The sequence below is a fragment of the Loxodonta africana genome, chromosome 24 (assembly GCF_030014295.1).
Source record: "Loxodonta africana isolate mLoxAfr1 chromosome 24, mLoxAfr1.hap2, whole genome shotgun sequence".
In the NCBI taxonomy this organism is placed as follows: domain Eukaryota; kingdom Metazoa; phylum Chordata; class Mammalia; order Proboscidea; family Elephantidae; genus Loxodonta; species Loxodonta africana.
The window spans coordinates 32,820,492-32,843,235 of NC_087365.1; the positions used below are offsets into that span (position 1 = coordinate 32,820,492).

General features: G+C 39.4%; 1 protein-coding gene across 5 annotated transcripts in view; it reads left to right on the plus strand.

The window, feature by feature from the left end:
* CBFA2T2 (CBFA2/RUNX1 partner transcriptional co-repressor 2) overlaps positions 1 to 22,744 on the plus strand; it is a 169,602-nt gene that overhangs the window by 119,929 nt on the left and 26,929 nt on the right. For all 5 annotated transcript variants that reach the window (XM_010591618.3, XM_010591617.3, XM_023550157.2 and 2 more), the window contains 6 exons: positions 1,191 to 1,334; positions 5,394 to 5,635; positions 15,273 to 15,362; positions 18,260 to 18,441; positions 19,298 to 19,551; positions 22,076 to 22,161. In XM_010591618.3, the coding sequence (XP_010589920.2) occupies positions 1,191 to 1,334; positions 5,394 to 5,635; positions 15,273 to 15,362; positions 18,260 to 18,441; positions 19,298 to 19,551; positions 22,076 to 22,161 (998 nt within the window). The remainder of the gene's footprint in view (positions 1 to 1,190; positions 1,335 to 5,393; positions 5,636 to 15,272; positions 15,363 to 18,259; positions 18,442 to 19,297; positions 19,552 to 22,075; positions 22,162 to 22,744) is intronic.

Sequence of the window (22,744 nt, forward strand, 5' to 3'; positions counted from 1 at the left end):
GTGGAGACCTATGGCAGTTCCTCACAACATTAAACAAAACTACCATATGACCCAGCATGGAACCTCCTAGGTACATACTGAAAAGAATTGCAAGTAGGAACACAAACAGATCCTTCTACACCAATGTTTACTGCAGCGCTTCCAATAGCCCAAATGTTGAAGCATCCTAAATATACATCAAGAGATGGATGAATAAAGAAAATGTGGTACATACATACGTACAGTGGGCTGAAGCATAACAACAGTTTAGAGGATGGCGCAGGACTATAGGGTTGCTGCGAGTCAGAACCCACTTGACAGCACCTAACAACAACAACATACAATGGAATATTACTCAACCATAAAGAAAAATGAAGTCCTGATAGATGCTACAACACGGATGAACCTTGAAAACATGAGGCTAAATGAAATAAGTCCATCACAAAAGGACAAATATTGTGTGATTCCACTTAACTGTTTTGTTATATATCACCGCAATTAAAAAAAAAAGTCACAAGGAAACTTTTTGGGTGATGAAAGTGTTCTATATCTTGATTGTGGTGATACTTACATAACTGAATACATTTGTCAAAACGCATCAAACTGTACTTAAAATGTATGTAAATTATACAATAAAGTTGATCTAGAAAAAAGAGAGAAACTACTGTTTAGCTTCCTTTGGCTGGATAACAAATTACCACACACAAATGGCTTTAAAAAAAAACAGAAATTTATTCTCTTACAATTCTGGAGGCTATAATTCGAGAGAATCCATTCTTTGCCACTTTGAGCATGGGTTGGAGTTGACCCCACAGCTAACAACAGCAACAGTGTGTGGTAGCTGTAGGTGGCATTCCCTGGCTTTGTGGCTGCCTTTCTCTCTACCCCATCTCTGCGTCGCCTTCTCTGTGTGTATCTCTGTATGTCTGTGTCTTTGTCTCTCTCCTATAAGGACACTTGTCATTGGATTGATTTAGGGCCCACTCAGATAATCCAGGATGTAGACCCTTTTTTCCAAGTGAGGTCACACTGAGAAGTTCCAAGGCTTAGCACTCGCAGGTGCCTTTGTTGGGGCCCCCATTCAGCCCGCTACACTAGCCATCTTCTTAACTTCTTAGTCCTCCAGGAAAATATGTAGACATTCCATATTTTCTCACTATTTTTATTATCTTATGGAAAATTCTGACTTCTCTTCCTTTTATTGTCTACAGTTGGTCCTGAGAAAAGGGTACCAGCAATGCCTGGATCGCCTGTGGAAGTGAAGATACAGTCAAGATCCTCACCTCCCACCATGCCACCCCTCCCACCAATAAATCCCGGAGGACCGAGGCCAGTGTCATTTACTCCAACAGCATGTGAGACCCCTTAATTACTTGGGTTGTGGTTCAGAGTGACATTTGGATCTGAGTGGCCGGCCACTATTGAGCCTTCTGTACACTATTTAACATTTTTGAAATGCTGTCTAAAATACATATATATGGTTGTTTTTTTTATAAATTGCCTTTTCGCTCTGAGGATAGTACTTGGCTAATTTAGGTGTTTGGATACTTAGTGGTCTAAATATTCTGTTTTCGTACTTTTAGGCTGATAAGCAGCAATTTTCATGTCTTTGGCTCTAAACTAATAAATTTAGATAATTACATTAATTTGTAGGTTTCAAAGTGTATTTCATAAAATTATGGAACTACTACTAAAAATGTTCAGCACTTTCATGGCAAGACTCTATAAAAGAGAATATAAAAAAAAATTTTTTTTTGTATTCTCTTTTATAAAAGAGAATATACTAGCTAATAAATACATTCTAACACGCTCAGTCTCACTAGTCAGCAAGGAAATACAAACTACAGTCCGATGCAGTATTATACACTCACTAGAACGTTCCAAATGGAAACAGTGTTAGTTTTGGTTGAGGATATGTGGAGCAACTTGAACACTCACTCGTTGTGGGTTTGCAGTGTAATTTGGTATAACCGCTTTGGGAGACTGTTTGGTTTTATTTACTCAGAATGAACATACACATAACCTGTAACTCAGGAATATCGGTCTTACATATATATAATTAAAAGAAATATATATACATATACATACATATCTGTATATATATGTTGCTTTTAGTTGCCCTTGAGTCAATATATACATTTTTTCATTTGAGTTCTTCAGTCTTTCCTTGCCCATGCTTCCCCCCACCCCCCATTCACTTCACTCTCTTGCAGATATTTTGCATCCTAAAGCGGAAAGACAGTTGCTGTTTGTAGTCACAAAGTTGGTCAGGGCACTGCTAGATGCTATATGTATTTTCTTATTTAAACTCCATCAAACAAACTTGTAAGGTATAGGTATCAATATCTTTGCTTTCCTGGTGATGGCATTGCTGGCAGAAAGTGAGATCTAGGTTTATCCAACTTCAGACTGTGTGCACTGGCTCTGTACCACACTGTCCTTGCTCAAAAGTTTGTGTTTTATGTGTTTATATCATTTTAAAAGGCAAGAAAAGACTCTGAAAAGTACAACTTTAAGAGGTTTAATCATTATTTTCCCAAGGCATTTGAAACTGAGCAACTGGCAACTGCAGGCTTCAGTTTGAGCCAGAATGAAATGAAGTTTACAATCCTTGTTCTTAAATTCCATTTTCCATCTCAATGTTAAACAGCCTTAGGCATAGGTACTATCTTGAAATAAAACAGATTTAATCTAACCCAGGCTATCATTCAGATTTCAGGATACAAATAATCAATGTATGTATATATAAATTTTACCCTTTTTACCTCCATAGTTGGCCAGTTGGGGGTAGATATGTTTTATTTAGGAAAATGTGATCACATGCTTTTCTAGAGAAGCTTTGAAAAAGCCTATCTGAGCATCAGAGTGGTCAAAAGCACAATAATATGTTATTTTTATGGGTTGCTTTAAGAGAGGGCAGCTTTCCAATGACAATTGACTTTTTCTGTGAAAACAAAGAAATGGCAGACCATTGCAACTAATTTTCTAGATTGCGAAGATGGAGTGTTGAGCTTTCCCTTCCAGTAGCTTTAGTGATCTCTTCATGGAAGACACTGTACCTTTTTTCCCCAGCCTGTTACTCTTTTATGCAGTGAATCATCCAGCAACATTTAACACTTACCCTCTGATAGGTAATGAACAAAGCCGAAGTAGGTGTGTAGGGTAGTGCTCGTCACATAGTGCACAGTTTATTATACTAAGGCAGTGGAAATATAAAAGCAGTGGAAGCATATTTGAGGTACACAGGCAGCATAAAGAAGAATTATTAAATCTACTAGAGTTTACCCTAGTAGGGGTAATATCTGAGGTATATATTAAAAATATATATATATTATAGCTGTTTATTACAGGTAAAGAAGAGTTTGCCAGGTCAGATTTGAACAAGGGTCAGCCCAAGAAGAGGGAACAGTGGTAGTCAACTACGACTGGCTTAGAGACAGTAGAAAGGAATTGGAAGATCATTAGTGATCAGTGAATTTGCATTAGGCAAAATATAAGTAAATGTCAGTTCTCAAGCTAGTTAAAGACTGAATGACTGGGCCCTTTAAACTTTTCTTAAGTCTGGACTTAAATTGCTTCTTATGTTTTTAGATAGAGTTTCACCTTAGATTTCCAAGATGTGATATGATTAAATGAAAATCTATTGACACTTATACACTAGGTAATTTTATTTTACTGTTCAATGAAAAAGGAGGTTGTCATTTAATGCCATTAAGAACTTAGCTCTAAGGTTGTATTTCACATAAAACTACCAGGAAATAACTGTTAAGAACAGTGGAAAAATAGGAAAACTATAATTAATCACATGTATTGTAATCGAAAAAAAAAAAAAAAATTTTTTTTTTTTTTGATTGTAATCGGAGCCCCGGTGGCATAGCGATTAAGAGCTCAGCTGCTAACTAAAAGGTTGGCAGTTCAAATCCACGAGCTGTCCCTTGGAAACCCCATGGAACAGTTCTCCTCTGCCCTATAGGGTCACTATGAGTTAGCATCGACGCAACAGCAATGGGTTTGATTTAGTTTTTTGTAATTTAGGGAAAAATACAGAATAGGAGTGTCATGTGTGGAGTCTAGAAGTTGTTTTATTGAGTGAACAAGATTTTGACAGTATTAACCTGGGACTGTCAAAACAAGAGTAACTGGCTGATGGGCATGAATATTGTGAATGGTCAAAGAGATACTGCCAGCAGTTACGGGGGGAGGAGGAGGTGAGAAAGAGGAGTTATTACTTAAGAAGTACTGAGTTTCTCTTTGGAGTAATAAAAAAAACTTACTGGACATGGATAGTGGTGATGGTTGCACAACACGTTGAGGGTAATGTCAATGAATTATACACTTAAAAATGGTTAAAATTGCAAATTTTTGTTTTATTATCTTTTACCACATTTAAAAAGTTTTTTTTCAATAAGAGATGTACCTTATTGCAGAAATAGGTCATTAAACCTATAGTCTAGAAAAAATATCTCTCAAATTAGGACAGTTCTGTTTTCTGACTGTCCACATGCTACCTTCTGATTGACTGTTTAGCTTCTTGAGGACCCTGATACTGAGGAGATGTGTAAAAAATGTGCAGGAGTGAAATAAGTCAGACACAAAGAACAGGTACTGTATGATCCCACTTAGATGAATGTCTAGAATAGGCAAGTACATAAGGACAAAAGTTTATGAATGGGAAGGTGGGAGGAGAAATGGAAGTTATTGCTGAAGTTTCTGCTTGGAGTGATGTAAAACTTTCGGGAATGAAGGAAGGGGATAGTGGCACAACATGTGAGGGTAATTGGTGTCACTGACTGATTTGTACACTTGGCAGTGGTAAAAATGGCAAACTTTTTGTTATATACATTTTTATCACAATAAAATTAAAATTTAAAATATATGTATAATCAAAGGTGAACATTTGTATAATTAAGAGATGGAAAAGTATCTAATACTAGTAATTTCTAATTCCTGATTCAATTATTATTTAGACATTGAGAAAAAAATGGGTGTGAGTGTTCAATTATTATAAAAACATAGTCTCCCAGACTCATCTCAAGTAGTACCTGTTGAAGGAAGTCTTTCTTACAGCTCCCCACTGCTGCCCATGGCACCTGTAGAGTTAGCTGTCCCTCTCTGTGCTTTTGTAGCACTCTGTGCACACTTGTGTTAGAACATCTCTGGGTTCTTCTGTAGTCATTTTTACCTGACAGTCTGCCTCGCTTTACAGCAGTCTCATTGAGGGCAGAAACCAAGTCTTGTTTTTTTTTTTTTAATCTTTCAAAGGATATTTATATTTTGAAAATGCATTATCTAATCTTTTAACATGTGCTTTACAAAATACGAATGACTGAGTGAGCAAAAGACCAAACAAGAAATTAACAAAGATTCTTGTGTTTTGCACTTAAACTGAGTCTTTTATTTTGGCTTTCTTTTAGTAAGCAATGGAATCAACCATTCTCCTCCAACCCTGAATGGTGCCCCATCGCCACCGCAAAGGTTCAGCAATGGCCCTGCCTCTTCCACATCCTCTGCACTGACGAATCAGCAATTGCCAGCCACTTGTGGTGCTCGGCAGCTCAGCAAGTTGAAGCGCTTCCTCACCACTCTCCAACAGTTTGGCAATGACATCTCACCTGAGATTGGGGAGAAGGTGCGGACTCTTGTCCTAGCGCTGGTGGTAAGTACAGCAACGTTGTCCTCAGCAGCTGCCTGAGGGTGTGCCTCAGAACCAAAGCCAGTAGAGAAATTTGTAGATGTTTCTGCTCATTCCCAAACCTGTAGTAATGTGACAAACCCTACAGACTAGTTATTGTTTAAAACTGTTGGGTTGCGGATTTCATGGTAACAATGTTTATCAAAGGAACATATAAAACTAAAAGGTTTACTGTATTGTTTCTTATGGTTTTGATTTAATTCCAGTAAGCAGCTTTGAGTTTGTCTTAAAACTGAGTTTCCAACAGGCCCATTATTCAGCCAAGCGAATTCAAGTTTTTTTTATTTAATATATTTAGTGGCTGGTACGTTGTTTCCAAATCACAGAGAAAAGAGAAGTAGTAGTTTAAAATTTTCAAAATAATAACTTGTAAAATTATAAGGTTTATGTTCTAAATAAATAGTATCAAAAGGATCACACTTCTCAGCTCCTCATGCAAATACAGTTTCTTTAGAATTTCAAGGTAGATGTAATTTTTCACTGGGTATGATGAACCTGTGGTATGGGGGTGATTTTCTGACATTGACAGCTGGGCGAGATTTAACACTCAATGTTTTATGAGTGAAGTAGTGCCAGTTCTCAGTGTTTGTAAATAGAAATCATCGACTTGCCTCCAGTAAAAGCACTCTGTGCTCCTGCATGTTAGCCACTATAGGTAATAAAAAGAGAAATCACAGTACTGAACCTTAAACTGGCAGTTCTCCAAGTGTCATCCAGAAGCCTCTGGGATTCCCCAAGGTCCTTTCAGCGGTCTGTGAGATCAAAACTATTTCCATAATAATATTAAGGTGTTAATTGTCTTTTCACTGTTATTCTCTTATGAGTTGTAGGATAAAGAACTAAGTTTGGCCTTTCTTATCTGGTTTCTGAAATAAGCCCAAGCAATTAAAGTACTTCTTATCTTTCTAAAATGGCTGGGCAAGTAGGAGCTACACAGGTCACACACCTGGCTAACTTCAGGAACAGAGAGGGTCATGATGTAGTCATGCATATTCATTAATTGGATTGATCATAATTATGCATTAAGGCCCTGATCATGCACATTCATTGAGGTCCCAGTGAATAGGGGACTCTGGACCTTGGAGCTCTCTTGGGGCTTCCAGGATTGGTGAGAACATCCATACAGGGGAGAGGGTGCAGGACAATGGAAGCCTCATGCTGGGACCACCTTGAGACCTTGCCTGATGTGTGTCTTCGATTGTATTCTTTCTGGTTATAATAAATGGTAACTGTAAGTATAGGTAATAAACAAAAAAACCAAACCCATTGCTGTCAAGCTGATTCCAACTCATAGCAACCCTATGGGACAGAGTAGAGATGACCCATAGGATTTCCAAGGAGTGGCTGATGGATCCAAACTGCCAACCTTTAGGTTAGCAGCCAAACTCTTAACCACTGTAGCACCAGGGCCCCAGTATAAGTAATAGTTCCATGAATTTTGTGAGCCACTCTAGAGAATTAATGAACCCACGGGGCAATGAGCCAGTAGGGGCTGGTGGTACAGAGTAGATTTGCATAGACCACACTCTGTGTGGCTGGGTGATAGAGAAAGGCTGCACAGACAGTTGATGACCTACTTTGTAACTTAGTCCCAGAGGATTAGAAATCTAGAGAGAAGCCACCTATCTGGTCTGAAGTGCAGGGAGTTTGCAGACCCCTGAGCCTACAGCTACTCCCCGATGTTGTGGCTTCAGGTGGCCAGGGATGTTTTGAGCTGGCTGAGGGGATGAGATCTTGTCTAACTCTGGGGTAGAGTCTGAAACTTTTTATACCACGCAGCTGGCTGGCATTGAGGTATGGAGATGTGGAAAGGTGAGGCCTGGATCCACTTCTACCTGGGCATTGGATTCATGCTGATCCTTGCCATGCAGTTAGTGATTTACCCACCTTGCTACTTTCTTACTGCATTTGGTAGCCTCGTAGTCCTCACATGAGTGTACAGAGGAGTGTTCCAGAGGCTAAGTGACATATTGATACAAAAAAAAAAAAAAACACCAAACTCATGGCCGTCGAGTCAATTATGACTTACAGCAACCCTATAGGACTGAGTAGAACTGCCCCATAAGGTTTCCAAGGAGCACCTGGTGGATTCGAACTGCCGACCTTTTGGTTACCAGCCGTAGCCCTTAACCACTATGCCACCAGGATTTTCATATTAATATCACAACAGATTAAATGCAGAAACCAATTATGGATTCCAGTTGTCTTAAGCTAGATATTTGAGAAGAGTTTCAAAATTGTAAAACAGTGCCACTCTTCTTACTACATTTTTTTTTCTTTTGGAAAAGATAGTTACTTTTTATAAAAAATGTTGTTAATATGAAAAAAAAGAAAAACATGTTGATTTCGAATCATAGCGACCCTATAGGACAGAGTAGAACTGCTCCGGAGGGTTTCCAAGGAGTGGCTGGTGGATTCAAACTGCCCTGCCTTTTGGTTAGCAGCCATAGCATGCTGTAGCTCGCTGTAACTCTTAATGACTGTACCACCAGGGATTAATAATAAATAATTTTTAAAGTTCTCAGTTTTAATTTCTCATTTGGTGAATACTGATAGACATAACCAACATAAACTAGAGGTATTTTGGGACCAAAATGTTTAAGAACTGCCTTAAAAGATTTCTCAGTGTTATATGAAGAAATTGAAAATTTTTACCAGCTTCTACAGTCTGAAACTGGTCAAACTTGCAGTCAAGGTGCATTGATAATTACTGGTGATTGGAATGCGAAAGTTGGAAACAAAAAAGAAGGATCAGTAGTTGGAAAATATGGCCTTGGTGATAGAAATGATGGTGGAGATTGCATGATAGAATTTTGCAAGACCAGTAACGTTCATTGCAGATTCCTTTTTTTGACAACATAAAGGGCAGCTATACACGTGGACCTCACCAGATGGAATACACAGGAATCAAATCGACTACATCTGTTGAAAGAGACTATGCAGAAGCTCAATATAATCAATCAGAACAAGGCCAGACCATCAGTTGCTTATATGCAAGTTCAAATAGAAGCTGAAGAAAATTAGAACAAGTCTGCGAGAGCCAAAATAACCACCTGAGTGTACTGCACCTGAATTTAGAGACCATCTCAAGAATAGATTTGATGCGTTGAACTTTAATGGTCGAAGACCGGATGAGTTGTGGAATGACATCTAGTACATCACACATGAAGAAACCAAAAGGTCATTAAAAAGGCAGGAAAGAAAGAAAAAGACCAAAATGGATGTCAGAAGAGACTTTGAAACGTGTTCTTGAATGTAGAGCAGCTAAAGTGAATGGAAGAAAAGATGAAGTAAAAGAGGTGAACAGAAGATTTCAAAGGGCTGCCCAAGAAGATGAGGTAAAGTATTATAATGAAATGTGCAAAGACCTGGCATTAGAAAACCAAAAAGGAAGAACACACTTGGCATTTCTCAAGCTGAAAGAACGGAAGAAAAAAACTCAAGCCTCAAGTTGCAGTACTGAAGGATTCTATGGAGAAATACTGAACAATGCAGTAAGCATCAAAGGAACATGCAAGGAATACACAGAATCACTGTGCCAAAAGAATTGCTCGACGTTTAGCCATTTCAGGAGGTAGCATATGACCAAGAGCCAACGGTATTGAAGGAAGCAGTCAAAGCCACACGGGAGGCACTGGTGAAAAGTAAGGCTTCAGGAATTGACAGAATACCAATTGAGATGTTTCAACAAACGGTGGCAGTCATTCGAAAAGAAGAGCATACTGTGTGGTTTAAAGTCAGGAAAGGTATGCATCATGGTTGTATCCTTTCACCATACTTATTCAGTCTGTATGTGAACAGATAATTTGAGAAGGTGGACTACATGAAACATGGCATCAGGATTGGAGGAGGACTCATTAACAACCTGCAACATGCAGATGACACAACCTTCCTTGTGGAAAGCGAAGAGGACTTGAAGCACTTACTAAGGAACATCAGAGACTACAGCCTTCATTATGGATTACACCTCATCATAAAGGAGACAAAAATCTTCACAACTAGACCAACTAGCAACATCATGATAAAGAAAGTATTGATGTTGTCAAGAATTTCATTTTACTTGGATCCACATCAACACCCATAGAAGCAGCAGTCAGGAAATCAAATGACATATTATGTTGGGCAAGTCTGCTGCAAGAGACCTCTTTAAAGTGTTAAAAAGTAAAAATGTCACCTTGAGGACTAAGATGCACTTGACCGAAGCCATGGCATTTTCAATAGCTTCATATACGTGGGAAAGCTAGGCAATGAATAAGGAAGAGTGAAGAAGAATTGATTTCTTTGAATTATGGTGTTGGCGAAGAAAATTGGATGTACCATGGACTGCCAGAAGAACAAACAAATCTGTTTTGGAAGAAGTACAGCCAGAATGCTCCTTGGAGGCAAGGGTGACAAGACTTTGTCTCTCGTACTTTGGACATGTGATCAGGAGGGACCAGTGCCTCGAGAAGGATATCATGTTTGGAAGACCCTTGACGAGATGGACTGACACGGTGGCTGCAGTAATGGGTTCAAACATAGCAAATGGTTGTGAGAATGGCACAGGACCAGGCAGTGTTTTGTTCTGTTGTACATAGGGTCACTATGAGTTGGAACCGACTTGATGGCACCTAAAAACAATATGGAAAAAGCAACTTTTATACAGGTGTAGTGGCAGTAAATGGCTTTTCATCATTTATGTGAGTCAATCTCTATTATTGTATAGGTTGTTCATGTTCATTCATACAGTATTTATTGTAAGAATATACCACAGTTTATTCTTCTGTACCTGATGGACATTTGAGTGTTTGTAGTTTGGGGCAGTATTGGGTTCCTTTCACCATCCTCATGTTCAGAGATTTACTGGAAGGTTTCCTAGGACTTGGACTATAGTACTCACAGCTAAGATTTATTATAGGGGCATACTAAGGCTACACAGCCAAATCATAAAGGAGATAGACACAGAGGAGTCTGGAGCAGTCCATGTGGAGGCTTTCTTACGCTGTCTCCCTCTTGTCAGTGTCATACAGTAGATACATATACATTCTTCCACCAGCAACAAAAATACATCAATATGTGTGAAGTTTCTGCTCAGGGAAGCCCGTTAGAGTCAATGCACAAAGTTTTTATTGGGGTGGTCACATAGGCTATCTTTGCCTGCCTAGCACATACCAAAATTCTAGCCTCCTAGAAGGAAAACTTGTTCAATGTAAACTGTACTCTTTGCACGTACTGTCTAAGCACAGTGAGCCACCCTTATCAGTTAGGGACAATTTTATATTAGCGAATGGACACCAGCCAGTGGCTAAGCTTTGCAAGCCAGCCTTTCTTCACAGGGACCATTACAAGTAATGCTGCTGTGGACATTCTTGTCCGTGACTTTTAGTGCATTTGTGCAAGCCTGCCACCCAGTAATGGAATTGTGGTTTCATAGGATATGCGTCTGTACAAATTTATTATATAATGCCATACAGTTTTCCCAATTAGTACACCAAATTATATTCTCACCTGCTGAAATACTAGTCAAGATTGATGTTGAAACTATAAATAGATTTAAGGAAAATACGGGGGAAAAAAGTTTGTTAAATTTAATAACTATTAAAAAAAAACGAACTTAGTAAACTAGTTACAGTGGAAACTTTCTTAATTTTAAAGGATATTAAAAAAAAACTTACCTCAAATTTCATGTTTAATGGTGAAAATTTAAAAGCTTTCCCGCTGAGATTAGGAACAACACAGAGATGTTCACTATCTTCTCTTGTATTCATTATAATCCTGAAAACTCTAGCCTAGGAAATAAAAGGATTGAAGAGCGATAAATAAAACCGCCTTTATTATAGATAAAATATTGCCTTATGCATTTGAGTGTACCACTCTGTTTCATCTTTTTTTGTTTTTGTTTTTTACTACCATCTTGTTGAGAACTTTGTCTAATTGGAGGAGAATTAACATTTTTGTACTGTTAAATTCTTCTATTCAAGAAATACTTTCTGTTTTTCTTCTAAAGAATGGTCAAATTTTGGGCAGGCATTTATAAGTAGAACAATCTTTCCAGGAGGTAGAAACTTGTTAGCTAATTCAAAAAAGGCCACACAGTTAAGAAGGTGGAGTTTAGATCGCACATTCTGTGCTCCTGGCACGCAAGAATTAAGGTGCCTGTAGTCCCTAACTATACTGGAGAGCAAGCATGTCCAACTGCCACTGCAAGGTAAATGATTTTTGACTCTACTTATTTAGAGAATATACATTCTGGAGGGTAGTTTGACAGTGTTTCAAGTAGCTTAAACTATACAGTACTTTGACTCATCCGATTCTTTCCTAGGAATTTATCCTAAGAAAATCATAAACTGTGTGCACCAAGATAATCAGTTCAACATTGTTTATGAATGCCTCCCTCCCTCCCTCCAAAAAACCAGATGTCAGCTAAATGTTCCATAAAGACTGAGTAAATTGCAGTACATTTGTTTAATGAAATATGATGTGTAGTCATTAAAAATCAAGTATTTCCTCGGAATATACCCTAGAGAAACAAGAGCCTTCACACAAACATATATGCACACCCATGTTTATTGCAGCTCTGTTTACAATAGCAAAAAGCTGGAAGCAACCAAGGTGTCCATCAACGGATGAATGGGTAAATAAATTGTGGTATAGTCACACAATGGAATACTACGCATCAGTAAAGAACAGTGACGAATCTGTGAAACATTTCATAACATGGAGGAACCTGGAAGGCATTATGCTAAGCGAAATTAGTCAGAGGCAAAGGAGAAATATTGTATAAGACCACTATTATAAGATCTTGAGAAATAGTATAAACTGAGAAGAACACATACTTTTGTGGTTACGAGGCGGGGAGGGAGGGAGGGAGGGAGAGGGTTTTTTACTGATTAATTAGTAGATAAGAACTGCTTTAGGTGAAGGGAAGGACAACACTCAATACATGGAAGGTCAGCTCAGTTGGACTGGACCAAAAGCAAAGAAGTTTCCAGGATAAAATGAATGCTTCAAAGGTCAGCAGAGCAAGGGTGGGGGTTTGGGGACCATGGTTTAAGGGGACTTCTAAGTCAATTGGCAAAATAATTCTATTATGAAAACATTCTGCATCCCACTTTGAAATGTGGCGTCTGGGGTCTTAAATGCTAACAAGCAGCCATCTAAGATGCATCAATTGGTCTCAACCCACCTGGATCAAAGGAGAATGAAGAACACCAAGGTCACACGACAACTAAGAGCCCAAGAGACAGAAAGGGCCCCATGAACAAGAGACCTACATCATCCTGAGACCAGAAGAACTAGTTGGTGCCCGGCCACAACCGATGACTACCCTGACAGGGAGCACAACAGAGAACCCCTGAGGGAACAGGAGATCAGTGGGATGCAGACCCCAAATTCTCATAAAAAGACCATACTTAATGGCCTGCCTGAGACTAGAGGAATCACGGCGGTCATGGTCCCCAAACTTTCTGTTGGCACAGGACGGGAACCATCCCCGAAGACAATTCATCAGACATGAAAGGGACTGGACAGTGGGTGGGAGAGAGATGCTGATGAAGAGTGAGCTAATGATATCAGGTGGACACTTGAGATTGTGTTGGCATCTCCTGTCTGGAGGGGGGATGGGAGGATAGAGAGAGTGGGAAGCTGGCAAAATTGTCACGAAAGGAGAGACTGGAAGGGCTGACTCATTACGGGGAGAGCAAGTGGGAGTACGGAGTAAGATGTATGTAAACTTATATGTGACAGACTGACTTGAATTGTAAACGTTCACATGAAGCTCAATAAAAGTTAATAAAAAAAAAAAAATCAAGTACTGTTCCAGTTCAGAGGCAAGATAAAGTAGAAACACTTCCCCCTATTTCTCCTGCTAAAATACAGCAAAAACCTGTGTAGACATATATAAATAAAAAATAAGACTGAAAGGTGAAGAGAAGAAAGCAGATTGGCTAGTAGGAGAGGAGAAACCTTTGAACCTGAGGAACTACTAATAGTGAGTTCCTTAAGTTTTATTTTTTCCTCATATTCTAGACTGGGAGCTGGAGAAGCTGATGACTTAGAAACACCAATTGGCGCAGATTAAAAAAAAGCCTCCTCTCTAGCCAAAGGGACGGCCCAAGGCAGAACATTTACAGACAATAATTACCCTACTGCAGCCAATTGCCTCAGAAAAAACTGCAGCCTCACCGCGCCCCCCCACCCCGTGCCAGCAAAGACCCTCCCTCTTCCTCTTCCCCCTCCTAGCCATGGTATACCATCAGAGGCCTAGTGGGGAACCTGGATTTATATCCCCACCTGACTGCATCAAAGAGGCATGCACCCCTCCACGCACTGGAACAGTGTCAGAGGAGACCTCCTAAAACAAGATTTAGATAAGATTCAGAGTCATATAACATAGAACCCAGGACGTTCAGAAGACAAGAGAAAATCACTTGTCATACCAAGAACCAGGAAAATTTCAACTGGAATGAGAAAGTACAACCAATAGACACCTATTGAGAGAACACAGATGTGGAAATATCTGACAAGGATTTTAAAACAGCCACCATGAAATTGCTCAATGAGTAGTTAGAAATGAAAAAAATACAAAGCCTCAGCAAAGAAATAAAAGATATAAAGAAGAAACAGAAAGGAAGGTTTGAAACTGAAAAATGCAATAATGAAATAAAAACCGAGTGATGGGCTCAACCTGAGAATGGAGAGAACAGAGGAAAGAATCAGTGAACTTGAACCCAGTCTGAACAATAGAGAGAAAATAGACTGAGAAAAATGAACAGAGCCTCAGGAACTTGAGGGATTATAACAAAAGATCAGTAGGAGAGGAGAAAGAGGGTGAGCCTGAAAAAGTATTCAAAGAAATAATGACTGAAGTTTTCCCAAATTTGACAAAAGACCTGTAGTTTCAAGAAGCTGAACGAACCTCAGACAGGAACACCCTCCCCCAAAAAATTCACACCAAGACACATCATATTCAAACTAAAGACAAAGTAAAAATCTCAAAAGCAGAAACAGATGGTAAAAAGTTAGCACTGGGAAGTCTGTTTGGAGTTGTTCTCATATGCAGACTGCTTGAAACTAGAAGGCATCTATCGTTTTGTTGTTGTTTTTTTTTTTTTAATTAACTTCCTATTTGGAAGGTTTGGGGAATTGGTGCTAGAATGTAGACAGAGCCTATAAAGAGATTAACTTTTGGCAGCTAAGGTTCTGGGCTGTTGAGCCTGGAAGGTGTCCTTGAATTGACGTCCTGGATGGAGTCAGGATCTGTTCAGCAGGAAACTTTGTAAGCTTGGTTCCCTGTACCTGAAGTGACTTGGAATGAATCCCTCAATACTGGGGACCTGAGTTCCTTTCTTTGCAGGCAGGGAGAAATGATGTACCTTATTCTGCAGCCCAGGCTGCTAGGCACAGAGGATAATTTAGATTTGGGGTAGCAGAGAAGAGTATCAAGGAGGTCAACTTTCTGTCATTCTGTAATGAAGGAGACGGAATTTGGTTAACCTTTGAGAGGTGTCTGTTCTTGGAGTTATCCTTTTCCTTATGATTTCAGAGGAGTCAGCAGTGTCAGCTTTATATTAGGGGAGAGTGTCCAGTTTGGGAAGTTGAATAATGTGATTTATCTTTTCAGAACTCCACAGTGACAATTGAAGAATTCCATTGTAAGCTCCAAGAGGCCACAAACTTTCCTCTTCGTCCGTTTGTGATTCCATTCCTCAAGGTAATTCTCTGCGGTGGTTTATGAATGAGGTTTATGAATGTGGCTTCTCTTCAGTGTTTCCTCAGGATCTGCTACCGACCCCTGTTTTGTGATGCAAACCGGCGTGAAGTGCTGCGTTTTCACGTCTTTATTTTCCTTGGGCTGGTAACAGATGTGAGTGCGGCCTGCAGATAAACCTCAGGCTTGATGACGTGGGATTTGCAAAAGCTTTGAGTTGTGGTCTGTGTACAGACACTGCTGGTGACACACAGAAGGAGCAAGTAGAGGTGTACGGACGGGGTGGAAGCTGGGCTTTTAGCAGAGGAAATAATTGGATACGTGGTCTTTTTAGCTGGCCAGAGTTTGAAGGGTAGGTGTTATCTGAATGGAAGCTGGCTAACAAAGTCGAGGCTTTTGCAGATTGGACTTGCTCTGAGGTCAGGAGAGAATGTGGGGCGACAATGTTTGTGCCTCCCCAACCCCCCAGCTAGTCTAGTTTTCTAATAAAGTCCTCTGGAATTAATGTTCCCTGAGACATAACTTTCGGGAACACTGCTTATTTGATAAATGATACAGTGTTATATTTATACTGAATATGCCTTTTTTTTTTTTACTCAGAAACATTTGAGATAAAACTGCAGACATGATACAGCTAAATACTTTAGCACAATTGTCAAATCAGGAAATTAGAGTTGATGTAATACTGTTTTTTTAATCTATAGACCTCATTGAGGTTTCACCAGTTGTCTCACCCATGTCCTTTAAGCAAAAGAAAAAAGCATCAAAAAGATGGGTCATCTTGCCCGGCTGCCACCAATGACTGCCGTGACAAGGAACACAACAGAGAATCCCTGATGGAGCAGGAGAAAAGTGGGATGCAGAACTCAAATTCTCGTAAAAAGACCAGACTTAATGGTCTGACTGAGACTGGAGGGACCCCCAGAGGTCATGGTCCCCGGACTCCCTGTTAGCCCAAAAATCAAAACTATTCCAGAAGCCAACTCTTTGGACAAAGATTAGACTGGACTGTAAGACATAAAAATGATACTGGTGAGGAGTGTGTTTTTTAGCCAAGTAGACACATGAGACTATGTGGACAGCTCCTGTCTGGAGGTGAGATGAAAAGGCAGAGAGGGACAGGAGCTGGCTGAATGGACACGGGGAATACAGGGTAGAGAGGAGGAGTATGCTGTCACATTCTAGGGAGAGCAACTAGGGTCACATAACAATGTATGTCTAAGTTTTTGTATGAGAAACTGACTTGAATTGTAAACTTTCAGTTAAAAAACAAAAAAAAAAAAAAGATGGGTCACCTTACTGAGACACTGATAACAGTTTTTAAAAACTTTTTAACTCAGAGCATTACATGCATACAGGAAAGTGCATCGTTCCCAGGTGGACAGCTTGTGCTGTGGCTCTGTTGTAATAGCACTGAGGCCTCAGCATCTCAGGACAGTCTCTGGTACCTTTTTTAGCCCTGGAACAGCTGTGCTAGTTCTATCTTGGTCTTCTTTCTGTAAGACAGAGCCAGTAGACAATTATTTCCCCAAGACCCCAGAATCAAGAAAGATTGTGAAATTCGTGTTAATAGGAAATAATTAGCATGTTCCTTTATTCATCAAAGGGCACGTGTCACAAATGTAAAGATCTGACATGGTATTTTTTTTTTCAATTAATTTACTCTCAAAAGATGGAGGTTATAAAACAAACTATAGTCTTTAAAAAAGAGTGTTTTTTTTCTATAGTCACATTCCCTATTCTTAGCTCTGTTATTTTGGAAAACAGCATGAGGTAGGTTGTTATGGCAGCTTTTTGGCTAGCATTTGGGTTTTGTCAATTTATCACTGCTTTAAAACAGTCACTAATTATGGTGCCTGCTGAATTAGCCCTTGGCGAGGGGATAACTGCTCGCATGTATTAAAACTCTTCTTTCACTTGCTCATCAGTTTCCCTTAGGATAAAGGCTTCTATTATGGGCTCACTCTGAATTGTTTTTGAATTTGAGAGGGGGATGCATTTCTTATTTTGTGGTTTGCTTTTTAATAAAAGGAATATGAGAAAAGTAAATTTTGTATATGGAGAAATTAAAATTCTATAGTTCAAAATATAGAGTTTTGTGTGTGTGAGTGTGTGTGTGTGTGTGTGTGTGTGTGCACGTGCATGTGTGATTTGTCCCCATTAAAGGCATTTTCCTTTTGGTGAATAAGAAAAAGTGCCCATCTAGAGGGCCATACTAAGTAGACTCTGCCCATGCGTCACCCATGTATGCTCAGAGCTTAGTCTAAGCTTGTTGGTTTCCTTCCCGTCATTCTCACTGCTCTTCTTTCAAAAACCCCATGTTTTAACCAAACCAGAATAATCACTGTTTCTGGAATTTCGTGGCAGCTCTCATAGAGACCATGAAGGGAAAATTGTTTGACAGTGCAATCAGATAGTTGGGATTCCGAAGAGAGAGACCAGAGCTCGTAGCCAATAGAGGAGGGAGGATAGGGTGAATTCCTCCTGCTCCCGTATAGGCAGTAGTCATTCTCTAACTAACCAAAGTTTTCATAAATTTAAAAACTACTGTGTTCTCCATGGCACTGGGTGTTTTTTGGGGGGGGTGTTCTCCAAATATTTATTGAGCTTTGATTCTGTACGAAGCCACAAAGGGAGAAAGGCACAGTCTCTTCCTTAAGAGAATTTACATCTTCTGGGGGCAAGAGACAAGTCAACTAATAATAATTCAAGTGCAGTGTAATAGATGTTACTTTACGTACAGAAGAGGTAGGTGAAATCAGACTGACAAGGAGAGAAAGCTTTTGTTTATGTTATCTGGTTTGTGAAATCATTTTGAGGCGGTGAGCCCTGACAATTGAAGGATAGGGCCCAAAAACCAGGAATACCGCCCTCCAGCCTGTGTGCCTCTTCTTTTCAAGGCAAACCTGCCCCTGCTGCAGCGAGAACTGCTGCACTGTGCTCGGGCCGCCAAGCAAACCCCGTCTCAGTACCTAGCTCAGCACGAACACCTCCTGCTCAACACAAGTATCGCATCGCCTGCTGACTCTTCTGAGCTGCTCATGGAGGTGCATGGAAATGGGAAGAGGCCCAGTCCTGAGAGGTGAGCGGAGAAGACCTTTGTTGCCCTTTTCTAGAACCATTCTGCCCTTTTCCTTTGCTTCTGAAAGAAAGAATTTGATTGCTGTGTTTGTAGATAGGTATAGTCTCAGAATTTCTAAGTTTGCTTTGTCCCAACATCAAGCAGTGGAATAAGTCTAAAATCTCTGGGAGCAACTCCCAGACATGAGTAGTTTTAAGAAACTCTTCAGATGGCTCTGTATACCCCTGATGAGAAATTCTGCTCTAGAACATTTTATATGTCCCCTGCTCGAGAACCATAGGAAACACAATCTGCTAAAGGCGTTTTTTCTGATGTGTGAAGTCTTGCAAAGGTATTAGTTATTGATACTTGCTAAAGACAGTAGAAAGCTTGTTACAGTTGAAGCAGAATGACTGAAAACCCTACCAGTTCACAAGTGGATTAGTGATGCGAACCTTTTTTCCTCCCATGTAGAGAATTGTTTCTTTCCCATAACTTACCTCCACAGTAACAAATTTGGCCTCAGAACATTTCCTAAACATAGTTGAACCCTCTAACCTTCCGTATTCCTTTCATATAAGGCAATACTATCATCTTCTTTGTCTCTCCTTTGCTTCATGAGGGTTAGATGTTACTGCCTCGTTATGAATGGATTTGACCTGTCTTTTCATCTGGAATAAATCAGCAATTTACATTATCTGCCTGGTCCCTAAAAATACTACATTTCAGTTGCTGCCTCTTGTATAGACCCTACTTTATACTCTTCCTGTTTGTGAAAATGCTTAGCACACTACATAGCACAAAGGAGGTGCTCAGGAAATGTCTGCATGAAACGTTTGTTGACAGACTCAGATATGTACCTCTGGTTCTTCTACAGGAGAGAAGAGAATAGTTTTGAAAGAGATACGATTCCTCCTGAGCCTCCTGCCAAGAGAGTGTGTACCATCAGTCCTGCTCCCCGACACAGCCCTGCCCTCACTGTGCCCCTTATGAATCCTGGGGGCCAGTTCCATCCCACCCCTCCGCCTCTTCAGCACTACACCTTAGAAGATATTGCATCTTCACACCTGTATCGTGACCCCAACAAGATGCTAGAACATCGAGAAGTTCGTGACAGACATCACAGTCTTAGTAAGTGTCACAAAGCAGCATAGGAATGATTTAAGTTCAGATGGAATCCTTGGGTTTCAGTAATATTTCAATAGTATCATTAAGGTTGTTGTTGATCTCATTTGAAATTGATCTCATTTCATACCTTGTTGCTATCATCATTATATGAGATTACTATCAAGAAGAAAGTCTTGATAGTAAGTGATATCAGCTTAATAAAAATAGCAAAATGAATACAATGATAAATGGAAATTAAATAAACCAAAAAATTTAGGAAATAGTCACTGAAATACTTGGAAAAAAGGGGTATCATATCTGTAACTTATTCTCAAATGCTTCAGAAAAAATACGACAAAGCAAATGAGATAAAATACTAACATTTCGGAAATCTGGGTGGAAGTAATAAGGGAGTTCCTTATACAATTCATTTAACTTTTTCATAAGTGTGCATTTATTTCAGTATAAAAAGTTTAAAAAATTAAGCAAGAAAGATGTACAATATGTGGTCGCAGAGGTGAAAGAGCATGGACATTGAGCTCAGGAGGGCAGCATATCTAAATTTAAGTCTTGGCTCTGCATCCTAATTAGCTGTATGATCGTAGGCAAATTACGGAGGCTCTCTGAACCTCGGACTACTCATTTCTAAAATGAAGATGACGTTACCCCTGCTGAGTTGTTGTTAGAATTACATTTGGGAGTGCCTGGCATGTGGATCCACAGTAACCATTAAATTTAGGAAGAAACAAAAAAGTCCGCTAACAAATCTTACACGAAGATCAGTTTTGGACACAGCTTTTGTCATCTACTTTTTGCACTCATTGTCTCATACAGTTTTACTGCAGAAGGTTCTTTGGAATTTAAATCAGAGCATATATCAGGACATGGAACCAAAGGGATTTTAGCTTCCACAGTTTCCCCCATATTTCGTTTTGTGGGGTACCCTGTGGAGTAAAAAATTACAGCACATTTGCCCTTCCCCCCTCTGACTTAGACTTCCTGGTATGCTTCAGAGGTGTGGACCACAGCTGGACCCTGGCTTCATGCAGTGGTAGCTGAATGGTGAAGCTCATGGCTAGTAGCTAAATGGTGGACGCCATGGCAGGAGGGGTGTTCACAGCTGCCAGTATTTATTGAGTCTTACATACCACTTAGATTATGTTGTGTTTATATAGTCTCATTTAATCCTCACAGCAGTCCCATACAGTTGTTACCCCTTTTTACAGATAAGAGATAAAGGAACTATGGTCCAAATCACATGTTTAGCAAATGGTGGATTTGAGATTCAGACCCTCACTGTGTGATGCCCAACGTGTTGCCAGTATTTTATGAGGCCTCGCATAGCAGATGTCCTCTCTCGTTACCTTTCTGTTTCTCTTTTTATCTGTTAAAAAGTAGGCTTGCTGCTGGTGTATTCTATAGCCATGTATATTTTTTGCCAGTTTGATCTGTTACTTTCTGAGATAAATGTTCAAAAAACTGGCTGTATTTTCAGTTTTTTCAGATTTTCCTCATATTTCTAACAATTTTTTTTAAAAGACTTTTTTCATCCTGAAGTGTTCTTTAGAAGGACCTTCAATCATCTATCTTGATAGTTTCTTTTAAGTTTGTCTGCCAGGCTGGGTACAGGTCTTTCATTTTCACCAGTGTTCTTTTAAAAACCTATACTCTAGTACGGTGGTTCAAAACTCGTACTAAAGTATTCATTACCACCCCCTTTTTGAAACAAACATTCTAACAACCCTTTTATTGTTCTAAACTGAAACTCATAGATACTCTGTCTACCTTAGATCCATAATTTTAGGATCAATATTCTATCTTTAATATATAAGAAAGCATTTTATAGTAAAATACACAAGGAAAATCTTTTTATAATAAAATATGTTAATGCTTGGGCATAACTACACTAGAAATAATGAAATAATCAGATGCTTGCACTGATACAGTGGTGTAATATTAGCAAGTCACGTGCTGTGGGCAGCGTTGCCTTATGGGATGTAATTTTTCAAAATGGCAGGCAACTCTGGATTCTGGATACGCAGGATTCACAGTCATTGCATTCCTGAAAATTTCAGTATATATCAAAACCCTGCAAAGAATTGTACTTTGATAATGCTAAGTTATTTCCAGTGGTTGTACACCACATCCTTGTGTGCGTGCCGCATCCTTGCAAACACTTAGTTTTATCTGACAGTTTAATTTTTTTAGTATGTGTATATGAAGTAGTATCTCAGTTTTTATTTGCTTTCCCCTGACTAATTCTAAGTTTGAATATCTTTTTATGTGTTTATAGGCCATTCGTACTTTCTTATTTAAGACATGCCTGTTTATTTCTTTTCCTGTTTTTCTTTTGGGCTGTTTGTCTTTCATAATTGATTTGTAGGAGTTCTTTACATATTTTGAATAACTCTCTTTCGTTGGTTGTATATAATTTTGTGAGTTCTGCACCCTCATTACCTTAGTTGTGTGCTCAAAGTTGGTGGGAGAGTATGTCCATTCTACTGTATTCTTCCTTCCATCTCCAAATTTAATCTCTCATTTTAAATAGGCCTAAATGGAGGCTATCAAGATGAGTTGGTAGACCACCGTTTGACAGAAAGAGAATGGGCTGATGAATGGAAACATCTTGATCATGTAAGAACCTTATAGTGTATAATTTTCCTAACTATGACTTTTAATTCTTAGTATTACCAGCAGTGAATGGAATGTGTGCTTGAAATGAACATAATGATAACCGTAATATCTTTGGCGTAAAGAACCCCCACATTTACTATTTTCTGTATTTATGAATGACCCTCTTCCTTGAATAACGTCCAGCTGATTCATCCAATTCAGAAGAGTTCATATCAGGGTAAAGTCAGGTGCTCAACTTGTTCAAATTGGATGGCTTTGATCTTTGAGGTCCTTTTTCACTGTGACTTTTGTCCCCATGAAGGCAAATCCTATCTTGAAGCAAACCTTCCAAAACTTGCCTGGCATTGTTACGTCAACGTATGGTTCAATGAAGACTAGTTTACTCACTTATTCCCTCAGCTAGAGACCTAAAGAGCCACTCCCAACTCTCTCTGGTAGGGTGATCACTTCAGGTTATAAACAAAAGAAAATCAAATAGTACAGTGGTTAAGAACACAGCTTTGTGAGTTTTTGTCCCAGCTTTGCAACTTCCTATCTTTTTGAGCCGGGCTAGTTGTTGAGAAAGTTGCTTCACTTTTAGCCT